The sequence below is a fragment of the Anopheles bellator genome, chromosome X (assembly GCF_943735745.2).
Source record: "Anopheles bellator chromosome X, idAnoBellAS_SP24_06.2, whole genome shotgun sequence".
Classification (NCBI taxonomy): Eukaryota; Metazoa; Arthropoda; class Insecta; order Diptera; family Culicidae; genus Anopheles; species Anopheles bellator.
In genome coordinates, this window is record NC_071287.1 from 3,135,411 (window position 1) to 3,147,421 (window position 12,011).

Consider the following 12,011-nt stretch of genomic DNA (forward strand, 5'->3'; position numbering starts at 1 on the left):
CCCGGAATGTGAAAAGTACCAGGAGGGAGTGAAAAAGGAATTCTCCCAAGATAAAATTCATACTCCGGCCCCCTCCGTTACTCCGTGGTGTGATTAAGAGCCTAGAACGATGTTGGTATCATTTGACATCACAACAAAATTGTTAGTTTTTCACTAGAGGATTTTTTTATGAATGTCACTTCGGGTCTGTTTGGGCTGTCTGACTTCTGTACACGAATTTAAACAGTGACGCCTCGAAATGACTATGAAACCGCCTAGTGTGGCGAAATTTTTTAGGTTACGGTAAGGGAGAAGGGTGTGACACCCAGTACTCTGATTTCTGTCTAATTTCTTCACTATCTTCGTTCCCTGATTCTAGTGTAACGCGTGCGATAGCGCAAGAAAAGTTGTCGAAGGTTACAGTGCGGTGTGGTGCACTGTAAATCACTGTAAGTGAGTCAAGCATATCACCAAACCAGCAACATCCTGATGGCGGAACAGCAACAGCGTGACTTGCTTTGCCCACGGCTGATAGACTATCTGGCGATAGTGGGCGCCCGCTCGACGCTGGTGACCAGATCCGGTAATGGCGGCAACGCAGGACAGACCGGTCCCGTCACACAATCGTCCGTACAGGTACGTGTATCTACTTGCCCGCGCGTGTCCGTACAGGCTTACGGATCCTATCATACATCCTAGGGCGAGGGGGCAGAAAAGCATAAGGCTATAAGGCAGCGTTTGGCAGCCGTGAGAGTGACTTGAACATTGCGCCGAACATGTCTCATTTGCACAGGAGACAACGATGTCGTCGTATCGCTCGTATTTGATTACCATGCGTCTGTGCTTACCACTGTCACTGTTTTCCTGTTTCGCTCCTACAGCTGCCCGAGCTGTTGCGCCGTTACCCCCCAACGGACCATGCCGACTTCCCGTTGCCACTGGACATGGTGTACTTCTGCCAGCCGGAAGGGTGCATCAGCGTGAACTCGCGGCGGACCAATGCTGCTATCAAGGACGCCACCTCGTTCGTGTTTGCGCTCACCGACAAGGACTCGGGTAAAACCAGGCACGGGATCTGCGTGAACTTCTACCGACCGATCGAAAAGTCGGCCCCTAGGGCGCACCGGAACAGCGCAGCGCTGGGCAAGCAGGACACCAACAACTCCTCGCTAAGGCGGGAATCGTGGCGGAAGAGCATCGAAAAAAGCTCCGATTCGGCGTTTTCCAGGTACGGTCCGGTTTGGGGATGACCGCGGGGGTTACGTTAGGTGACGGCGCTGATTTGAAGTGCGTGCGTGCCTTGTTGGCCGTTGGCCGTTTTCTTCCCAACCCAGCGACTACCGGAGCAGCAACATCGCACCGAGCGACTCGTCGGACCGGGACTGTCCGAGCCGGCTCGACTCGGATCCACCACATCCGGGTGCGGCCCAGTCGATGCTGGGCGTTGCACCGGGCCCGTTGGCCGATTCCGAATCCGGTGGGGGGAGCCCGGCGCAGGTGCTGCGTTCGTCCGGTCACAAGCGGTCCAAGGTCCGGAACCACTCCCTCACCTCGCTGTGTATCCTCTCGCACCACCCATTTCTGTCCATCTTCCGCGAGTGTCTGTTTATCCTGAAAAGACTGATCGACGCCTGCAACGACTCGGCGAACGCGAAGGGGATGCCCGGGGCGCCGCGGGTGTCCAGCCGGGACACGGTGTGGAGCGTGCTGACGAACCAAACCACCGAGTCCACGCCGTCGGTCGTCCTGCACGATGTGCAGGAGATTGAGACCTGGATTTTGCGGCTCCTATCGGCACCGGTACCGATCCCCGGTTCTACCCGGCTGGAGGTGAGGTGGTCAACGTCACGTCGTCCGCAACAGCGGAAACTTTACCGTCTCGCCTTACCTTTTCCGATCCCGCAGCTCGATGTGCTGTCGGCGTCGCTGTACCAACCGCTGGTGTTTGCACTGCCGGACCACACCCGGTTCACGCTGGTGGACTTTCCCCTCCATCTGCCACTGGAGTTGCTGGGCGTGGAGACGTGCCTGAAGGTGCTGACGCTGATCCTGCTCGAGCACAAGGTCATCATTCAGTCGCGTGACTACAACGCGCTCTCCATGTCGGTGATGGCGTTGGTGCATCTGATTTACCCGCTGGAGTACATGTTTCCCGTGATACCACTGCTGCCGACGTGTATGGGTAGCGCCGAGCAGCTGCTCCTTGCCCCGACACCCTACATCATAGGGCTTCCTGCTACATTTCTGCTGTACAAGCGCAACTTCAGGTAACGAAGCCCCACCGGCGGTTGGTTGGTTGGCAACCTAACCCCCAACGAAGCTCACCTTCATTCACCCACCCTCCGCCCTCTACCGTACAGATTGCCGGACGATATCTGGCTGGTGGATTTGGACTCGACCCGGTTAACGCCGGCGTCCGGCGATATGGAGTCCATACCGACGCTTCCGGAACCGGAAGGTGGCATGTTGAAGAACCATCTGAAGCAGGTAGGCATCGCTATCAAATCTATCTATCTACTAGCACCCCGCTTGAATTCCGGTCACTAATCCGGCGGGCGAAAGAACATAATGGAGAGGACGTGGACGGGTCGCCGTGTGTAAATATTTATTGATGGCACTTCCAATGCTGTCGGTCGCTCTCGGCGCTCGGCTCGTTGTGTCGCGATGCACGGTATATCTATGCGTCTGATCCTGTCTATATATTCCCCCGTTTTGTCCAGGCACTCAGCTCGATGACTACCGGTGCTCAAGCGTCGGGCTTCCACCAGCCGCCGCCGGTATCGATGGGAGGTAACGGGAAGGACGGCTTTAACGGGTCGACTGCCACGACCACGACGACGGGGTTGGCACTGCAAGCCCCGCAGCCCGGACAGCAGCAGCAGCAGCAGCAGCAGCAGCAGCAGACCCTGCCGAACCCGTCCGGTCCGGCACTGCAGGCGTCGGGCGGGTCGCAGCAACCGAGCCCGGTGGCAACCCCGGCGCATCCGCTGCTCTTCGGCGCAGACGTCGACTCGGTAGACGTGGCGACCCGGGTGGCGATGGTGCGCTTCTTCAACTCGCAGAACACGCTCACCAACTTCACCGAGCACACGCGCATCTTGCGCCTGTACCCGCGCCCGGTCGTCGCGTTCCAGATCAACAGCTTCCTGCGGTCGCGGCCCCGGACCTCCGCCTTCCTGAACCGGTTCGCCCGCACGCAGGCGGTCGAGTGGCTGGCCGAGTGGTCGCTGATGCCGTCGAACGTGGCGTTCCTGCGCGTGCAGACGGGCGTCCTCGACCCGGGCCAGGTCGGCGACAAGCCGAAGTGGTACGCGCACGGGCTGAGCCCGCTCCGGTTCCAGGTGTGGGACGAGGGCAGCACGCTGAGCGTGGCGCTCAAGCGGATGCTGCGGCAGGAGAGCCGCCCGACCGACGACAGTGGCTCCGATTCGGATGGCGCGGACAGTACCAGCTCGTCCTACTCGTCGCTCAGCGACTTCGTGTCGGAGATCGCGTCGTCCGACCTGTCACCCAGCCTGCACGAGGTCTACGCCAACCAGCACCTCCACCACCACCAGCAGTACCAGCATCCCGCCCCGCCGAAGACGCTCTCGTCCAACCTGGACCCGCGGCTCGTCTACCGGCCGCCGAGCTCACTGCGCTTCCCGGACGGGGTGCAGCCACCGTCGACGCGCCAGCCGGCGGGCGACGGGCACCGCGAGGACTCGGACGGCGACGGGTCGACCTCGTCCAGCCAGTCCGATCTGAGCTCGCCCAGCTTCAACCGGGACTCGGAGTTCGAGTTCAACCCGCGGACCCGCTCCGAGCTGCACCTGGTGGTGCGGTCGGAGCGCGAGCAGGGCAGCTTCGAGAACGAGTCCGACTCGAACTCCACCATCACGCCGCGGACCATCGTGTCGAGGGACGCCGGTGCAGGGAGCGCCGGCACCGGCGTCGGTGTCGGTGTCAGCGTCGGATCTGGTGCGAAGCTGGTATCGAAGGTGGTGTCGCCGGCGACCCCGGCATCGGCGAACGTTGGGCGGCAGCCGAGCGGAACCAACCTGCTCGCACGCACCTGCAGCTCCGGATCGACCGGGTCCGGGTCCGGGTCCGGTTCGAGCCACCCGCCCTCGCTCGGATCGACCGGGTCGCAGCGCCAGAGCTCACAGGGCTCCCTCTTCGAGGTCCTGACGTCGCAGGCCAAGGAACTGGTAAGAGAAACGACCCGCCAAAGCAGCCAGGACGGGCTGCTGGCCCAGATGGACAAGGTAAGCTCCGCCTGTACGACCTTCCACCATTCCACCTGCCCCTGCCTTCCTCCCTTTTTCCTTCTCTCTCTCTCTCTCTCTCTCTCTCTCTCTCTCTCTTTCGGTGTCCTGTGTGTGTGCTGTGTCCTGAATGTGATTGGGCTGGTTTGGTCACTTACTGGAGGGGGTGCGTTGAGAATCGGATTAAAAAAAAAAGGTTTTTATGCAAATTTCTATTTTATTCAAAGTATGTGCCATCGCTAGCTGTACATTCCTCCTTTCTCTCTGCTAAATCATGGATTCCCAGACGAAAGAGTTCTTCGACTTTTTAAGTAAACTCATTAGTCATCCAATTTCGACTTCCTCTTAAAAAAAACGAAGTGCTGCTCAGTCAATACGTGTCCCAACGATTGAAAAGAATGATATTCGGAAAGTGCCAAGTCTGGTTAATAACGCGGGGAGGGATAGCAGCTCCCATTCAAGTGATTTGATAGTATCCTGAAACAGTTTTGCTTTTTGACGACATGGAAGCCTCAGGCCACGGGCTACCAGGCGCCTCCATTTTAGATAAGCGAAACGGTTTAATGGTCGTTTTTCGATCAATGCAATTGGTTCAAATTGATCATTTGTTCTCAGTAGCGCTCAGAATTACCGTTTGCATCAAGTTTTAAGAACTTGGTAAGCATCACACCTTTCTGTCCCATCAGAAAGTCGGTTTTTTAGAGTCCTTCGACGCGTTTTGTTAAGTCAAAATCGCCTGTTTAAGCACAAAAGTTGACATGGTGCAAACCTTTAAAAGATGGGTTGCAATCCAAAATATTTTCTTTTCTTCGATCTGAAATCATTTACCTGGTGTCAACAGAAGGTAATGATGAATGAACCGCTAAACTGGGAAGTCCCAATCGGCAGGTACAGTCATCTTTTTAATAGTCCCATTCTCAACGCACCCCCCCCCCCCAGTACGCTTCTGCCTACCCTGGGTCCCCAAACTCCCCCCCTCTTTCTCTCTCTCCATCCATCTCTTTCTCTATCTTCTTATCTGTTGCACGCTTCTTGGTGTTTGTTGGCAAACGCACTGTCACTGTGGAATGCGAAGTTGAAGTTGAAGGGCAAGGAATTCGAGGAAGACCTGAAAATTCTAGTCCCCCTCGAGCAGGTGTGTTGTCTCTCCGTTTATTTGGTCAGCTTTTCCCTTTTTTGCTTTTCCCCCTATTTTACTACCCACCTATAAACAGGGTTCGGCAGAACAACTGTTACACGGCCCATTAGATAATTCCTTTGCCCAATATACATTTTGGAGTGAATATTCAACATTTTATTTGAGAAGTTTCCGATGCGATCCGATTTGCTGAACGAAAGCAAATGAAATGAAAATGAATGCAAATGAACATTTGAATGAAAGCAGAAAATGTCGAAAATTTCATAAAATTGCCACCTTTGGCATGAATTATGGCCTTTTTGTCCCATTCTCGGCGAAACGCTTGCTTGAGGTGATCGATGGATTGGTATTTTTTAGTTCCAACCTTGCTTTCCAAAATACCCACAAGGCACAATAGTCCAACGGATTGGCATCCGGAGATTTTCGGTGGCCATTGTACGGTGGAAATGAAGCGAGGAAACATTTCAAGTCTAACTTTTTTGTGTGCATCGGTAAGATCGTGCACTTTTTGGAACTTCAACTGGAGGGGACTCTAACGAAAGCCACTTGAGGTTTTCCAGCCAAATAGAATAAAATCACAATCTGTTACGCTTGAATTCCATCACGAATAACTTTTTTTATGAAAAATTCCCACCAAAATGCTTTTGTGCGGGTAAACAATATAATGAGCTGTCACTGGAATAAATCTGACAGCCGTCGGACGAGAGATTTTAGAAGTGACAGCAGTCTGAAGTTGAAGTTGCAGTTTTTTCATCTCACCCTGTATTGTATCTAACTTTAAGTACCTGTACCTGTGTGTGAGGTTTGATAGGCACGATTGTTTGAATGTTTTGTAACAGTTGTCCTGCCCTGTCGACCCTGTCGATGTAACTTTGCACAAAACTCATAGAGTAGAGCAGTGGGGCATCTGTAAGAGCTGGCTTGCGGCTTACCGGTTCGTTCGCCAGTGTGGGCCACACCACGGCAACGCTTCCCTGCACGTGATCTGCTCCCTGTTTGTTTGGATCCCGCTGATCCCGGTGGTGTGCTTTCTCGCCTCCCTCTCCCTCTCGATGGGTAGCTGACGCTGCAGGCGAGGAAAGCGGCCGAAGAGGCGTCGAAGCAGGCGCTGGAGGCGTCGAAGCAGGCGGCCGGCGTCAGCAAGAACACAATCGAGGACCTGACGTACGTCGGCAAGTCCACGATCGGTGACCTGACCAAGTCGGCGAAGGAGGCCGCGGCCAAGAAGGGGCTGCTGCAGCCGGGTGGTGGTGTTGGTGGTGGTGGCGGCGTCGGTGGTGGTGGCGGACCACAGCAACTCAGCTCCAACCTCAACACCGCCAGCATCAGCAGCAGCAGCAGCCAGGTCGCCACCACCAACCAGTCACTGTTCTCGTCCATCACGCACGACTTCAACGGTATCGCCCAGTCGACATCCTCCATGTTCTCGGACCTGTTCGGTGGCAAGCAACGGCAGCACCAGCAGCAGCAGCACCAGCAACAGCAGCAGCACCAGCACCAGCACCACCAGCAGCAGCATCAGCCGGGCGGCGGTGAGCCAGCGCGGCAAACCGTGCTACACCAGCAGCACAGCAAGCTGAAGGAGAAGCTCTCGTTCGACCCGTTCCCGGGCCGGAAGGGGCTAGTCGAGCGAAACCCGCTGATCAAGCACTCCGGTCCGCGGCAAACGAAAGAGGAGCTCCAGCGGCTGCAGAACGCCGAGCGGTCGTCGAGCAATTCGGAGAACCAGACGTTCCTGAAGGACCTGGTCAACCAGGTGCTGGCCGGCGAGGGCGTCGGCTGGCTGAAGCTGAACCGGCTTAAGAAGCTGATGGAGGACGAATCGTACCGGATGCTGGTGCTGGGGAAGCTGAACCGAACGCTCGAGCGCAAGATCGGCCCGGACGACCACATCGACGACGTGGTAAGTGCGCGGACCTACTCACCCAGACCATGTTGCTCATGCCATTCTGCGTCTTTCCCTCCCATTTCAGTGCGTCCCGAAAGCGGTGTACAAGGGCACGCTGAAGTGCTTGCTGGCCATCACCCACGGGCTGGAGCACACGGTCGCGAACTACGGGCTCGGCGGCATGGCGTCCGTCTTCCAGATGATGGAGGTGGCGCACACGCACTACTGGAGCAAGGACATGAGCGAGGGCGGAGGGGGCGAGATACCTGCCAACCTGCTCGCCAGTCAGGTAGGTCGGTGGGCGATCGAATTGGATCCTGTCACCTGTCACACCCAGTACCACCCTGTTTCCCCTTCACAGAACGTGAGCCCGCTCGGCAGCAGCGAGAACCTACGCTCGCCCCAGAGCCCCTCCGAGCTCTCCGACTGGATGCTGGGTGGCGGGTCCCGCAAGAGCTCCACCGCCACCACCGTCGCCGACCTGGCGCGGCACGCGGCCGAAACGGACCACGAGAAGCAAACCACCACCGAGATGTTTAAGGACATGCTGTCACTGAAGCGGAACCTGCTGTTCCACAAGCTGACCTCGTTCGAGTCGGACGTGCGTAATTTCTCTCTGTCGTCCTCTCGGTGTGGATGTGTGCTTCATTTCTTTCTACGTTTCCGCTCGCTCCCCCGCACAGGCAAGCGCAGTGGTGCAGGGCTCCTCGGGCACGCTGTCGGTCGCCAGCGACGTCCTGCCACAGCACGGGCCGACGGGCCCGGACTCGCTGGGGGCCTCCATTTCGTGCCGCTCGACCGTGTCAGACACCGAGTATGAGAAGGTATGTGTCGCTTCCCGTTTCCCGATCACCTCCAACGGCTCATGGTTCGCTTCCGCTTTTCCGTTCCGAAGTTTCCGAAGAGCTCTACGCTGAAGGATGCGAAAAAGATGGCGGGCGGTATCTTCTCCGGCAAGTCGTCACTGAGTGCCGGCTTCCGGTACACCGGCGGCAGCCTGATCCCGTCGTCCGGCTCGCCCTCGCCCGATACCCCGCGCGTGTACCTGTTCGAGGGTCTGCTCGGAAAGGAGCGCTCGGGCGTCTGGGATCAGATGCAGTTCTGGGAGGACGCGTTCCTGGACGCGGTCAGCCAGGAGCGGGACATGATCGGCATGGACCAGGGGCCGGGCGAGATGATGGAGCGCTACAAGGCACTGTCGGAGTCGGAGCGCAAGCGGCTCGAGCACGACGAGGACCGGCTGCTGTCGACGATGCTGTACAACCTCACCGCGATCCTGGTGATGCTCAAGGTCAACAAGCTGGAGATCAAGAAGAAGATCCGCCGGCTGCTCGGCAAGAGCCACATCGGGCTGATCTACTCGCAGGAGGTGAACCTGCTGCTGGACCAGATCAACAACCTGGTAGGTGCCGAGCACGAGCGAACAACCAACCAGAGTTTGAACTTTCACACACCTCCCGCTCCCGCCCCCCACAGCACGGTAACGACATTGACCTGAAGCCGCTGGCGTCACGGTTGCTGCACCGGCAGAGCTTCACCGTGCACCAGGGCGTCGACGCGAGTGGCTCGCTGCGCTTCATTGAGGTCCGCGACGACGGCCTGGTGCTGCGCACCGTCAACGGCAGCATCACCGAGCGCTGGTGGTTCGAGCGGCTCGTCAACATGACCTACTCGCCGAAAACCCGGGTCCTGTGCCTGTGGTTGCGCAACGGGGGCCAAACGCAGCTACACAAGTACTACACGCGGAAGGTAAGGCGAAAGGTGACCCGCACCCTCCCCGTTTGTCGGAGTGTCTAATGCTGGACCAATCCCTGTCCTAATGCCTGTCCTAATGCACACAGTGTAAGGAGCTGTACAACTGCATCAAGGAGTCGATGGAGCGCAGCGGGTGCGCCGGCCAGGCCGAGCTGGGAGGTGAGTTTCCCGTGCAGGACATGGTCACCGGTGAAGGGGGTCTGCTGCAGGTGTGCCTCGAAGGTGTCGGACTACTGTTCGCCAACAGCAAGGTAAGCACGGTGGCGGTGGCGCTTCTTGTCCCACCACCCCAACCACCCCCCCCTTTTCCCCGGGTGTCGTCCGTGTCCAGGTGTCCAGGTGTCCAGGTGGTTGGCGGTGTTGCGTGTGTGCGCTTGCGTTGCTCCTCGGAATCGGATCTCTCGGGGACTTCCCGGACCCGGGCCCCCCCTATCTGAGTATCCTCCTACTCCGTTCCACACCACTCAACTCAACTGTTACGTTATGCCGCACCCCCGCAGCAACCGCAGTCGACTCCCAGTGTTCGTTGGCAGTGGGACGGCTAATGTTCAGTTTCCCCTATGTAAGAGTAGGGACTTTTAAGCTCTCCAATTATGTTTTTGGATCCGCTCCCCCCCACCCCCCGCTACTGATAGAGCAGTCGGTAATGCTTCGTGAAACCACAACGTTACAGAAAGCAACACTCACATTCGAAGCACCATCGTCGAATTGTGTTTCTGTCGGTTCAGGTTCAGGTCGCTTTCGTTCAGCGCGCCGCCGGTCGTGAAAACATCCCCCACAAACACACACACACGCACACGCACACATACATACACACTGTTTCTCTGTTTCGCTCTCAAACCCAGTTGCTCCATTATAGTCATCTCTCTATCTGGTGTCAATACGCTACCATACTGTTTTCTTTCCGTTTGGTTTTCTTCTCTTTGTACCTTTGCCTTTGGTTTGCTTTGCTTTGGTTACTTCTTCCGGTACGTCCTTTCGCGAGAGAAAGAAATCAAAGCGCGAAAGCGCCATTAGAATTGCAGTTTTAAGCTATGCGCGCGCTGAAGGATGGACGACTGAGGAGCCCACAGTAGTAGTAGTAGTAGGCAACACTGATCCCACTCGTTGGAGCGAATGCCGGGCCGAATTGACACGAAGGACCGTCAAGGACCGTCTCTCCCTCTTTCGATCTCTCCTCCGCTCGCTCTCACTGTCTGTCTGCCTGTCTGTGTGGCATAGAAATTTCCCTGCCCTGAACGGGGTATTCCAGCAGACATTCCAGCTTAAACCGTAGACCACCATCGTGAGGATCAAGATGGAAGACAGTCGTACAGTTTGAGTTGAAGAATTAGTTTTTATAACTTCCCAACTTTCTGCAAGCGCAGAGCGTCCCAGCGTTTTTTAAATGTCAAAGTTTTTACCGACTGTTTAAAAGCGATTGACGACGATTGTCTTAAAACAGTGAAATTATGTTTAAAAATGAATTCAAGTTGCGTGGCCATAGTTAGTGAAACGAACAAAAGCAGGAGAAGGAAAAACAAAACCCCATACAATGAAGATAGTCCGCATTCTTCTTTTATACAGACACTCGAAGACTCTATTTTCTTCGGCCACACTCTGAATCCGCCATAGCCGATCCGCCACATACACAAGTACACACTCAAACACACATACTGCAAGCATACGTCCTTCAGTGTTTTCTATGATCCTGATCACACACGACTACATTTGACACGGTCAACAACTATATTTTATTGTTTCCATTTTTCTGTCTATAGAACTGGATATAGCACAGTTTTCGAAGCAAACGCTCAAATCTCTCGAATCGTTCGGTTTTGATAGTATTTCCGTTCCGTTTATTCTTGGGGTCAAGATCTCTAAACTTCCACCACACTAGCTTATGAGATGGTCCTTGAGTGTACTTAAGCCAATTACTTTACCCCGCTTTCCTTCTTTTCGTTGTTTTGTTTGGTTTGTTTCGTTTGTTCGACTTCGTTTGACATGTTCAGTTTGGTCGATCCGTTTCCGTCGATCACTCCAAACGTCTGTTCCGTTTCGGTGTTTGCTCAAGCAAAGTTGCGTTACTATTGTTGCTAGTACTCTTAATACTTCTACTACCACTGCCACTACTACTGCTATTACTACTGCCACTGCAACTACTACAGACACTGTTCGACATGGCACACGGTGCCATGAACGGGGAAAATGTTTTAGATTTTTTGGTCTTTTCTTTTTTTCTTCTCCATTGCTTTCGTTTCGTGGCCCTTCCCGTTATACTCTTCATGATCATGTTAGTGTGCCTTCACACACATACACACTCCCTAAAGCTTCTCTGCAAAACAAACAAACTAATAAAAAAAAACAAAAAATGAACAATTTTACTAATCATGATTTTTTCTTTCTCTTTCACTCCTTCTTTGTCTGTCCGAATCGCCTATTCCGATTTGCAAAACGAAAACCGCAAAAAATACGTATAATTTGCAAAAAAAAAACAAAAAAAAACCTAACAATGGCCGATCTTGCGTCCCATTAATTCGTTGATGGAAACACAAAACCCCAAAACCAAAAAAAAAACAACAAACACACACAAATAAATTGTCACGAAATACGGTGATTACGAAACGTAATACCAACCTTCCACACCCTGCCACCTCCACCAAAATCTGCCATCGAATTTTGTACAATCATTTGCCGGAAGGATTTTGAGGTACAGTTATTATTCTATTTTTCTTACTATTTCATAAGCGGGACAGTTGTGTCACAACCAATCTGTCTATATTATTCACTCACAATATACACAACAAACAAAGAAGAAGAAAAAAACAAAAGATAACTGATAGTCAAAAACCCAAACACAACGGAAAAGTAGGCAGTTTTGCATTGTTGGTATTTCTATGTACGACGTATATATGCTTCGTTATGATAAGTTGTTCTTGTACCATCATATTGTGTTTTTGTTTATCTTCAATGGGTAATCATTGAGTTTGTTACAAAGAACACTACTATTGCTACTACTACTACT

The 12,011-nt window shown here is 54.2% G+C and overlaps 1 protein-coding gene across 1 annotated transcript in view; it reads left to right on the forward strand.

The window, feature by feature from the left end:
* Nucleotides 1–468: 468 nt before the first annotated feature.
* Nucleotides 469–12,011, forward strand: part of LOC131213288 (MAP kinase-activating death domain protein) — a 13,223-nt gene continuing 1,680 nt past the window's right edge. Inside the window, exons 1-15 of the mRNA XM_058207304.1 lie at nucleotides 469–615; nucleotides 861–1,207; nucleotides 1,314–1,809; nucleotides 1,885–2,246; nucleotides 2,340–2,466; nucleotides 2,700–4,226; nucleotides 5,302–5,361; nucleotides 6,425–7,267; nucleotides 7,338–7,541; nucleotides 7,614–7,853; nucleotides 7,936–8,076; nucleotides 8,148–8,654; nucleotides 8,729–9,001; nucleotides 9,094–9,258; nucleotides 9,508–9,532. Coding sequence (XP_058063287.1) covers nucleotides 469–615; nucleotides 861–1,207; nucleotides 1,314–1,809; nucleotides 1,885–2,246; nucleotides 2,340–2,466; nucleotides 2,700–4,226; nucleotides 5,302–5,361; nucleotides 6,425–7,267; nucleotides 7,338–7,541; nucleotides 7,614–7,853; nucleotides 7,936–8,076; nucleotides 8,148–8,654; nucleotides 8,729–9,001; nucleotides 9,094–9,258; nucleotides 9,508–9,532 — 5,464 coding nt within the window. The remainder of the gene's footprint in view (nucleotides 616–860; nucleotides 1,208–1,313; nucleotides 1,810–1,884; nucleotides 2,247–2,339; nucleotides 2,467–2,699; nucleotides 4,227–5,301; nucleotides 5,362–6,424; nucleotides 7,268–7,337; nucleotides 7,542–7,613; nucleotides 7,854–7,935; nucleotides 8,077–8,147; nucleotides 8,655–8,728; nucleotides 9,002–9,093; nucleotides 9,259–9,507; nucleotides 9,533–12,011) is intronic.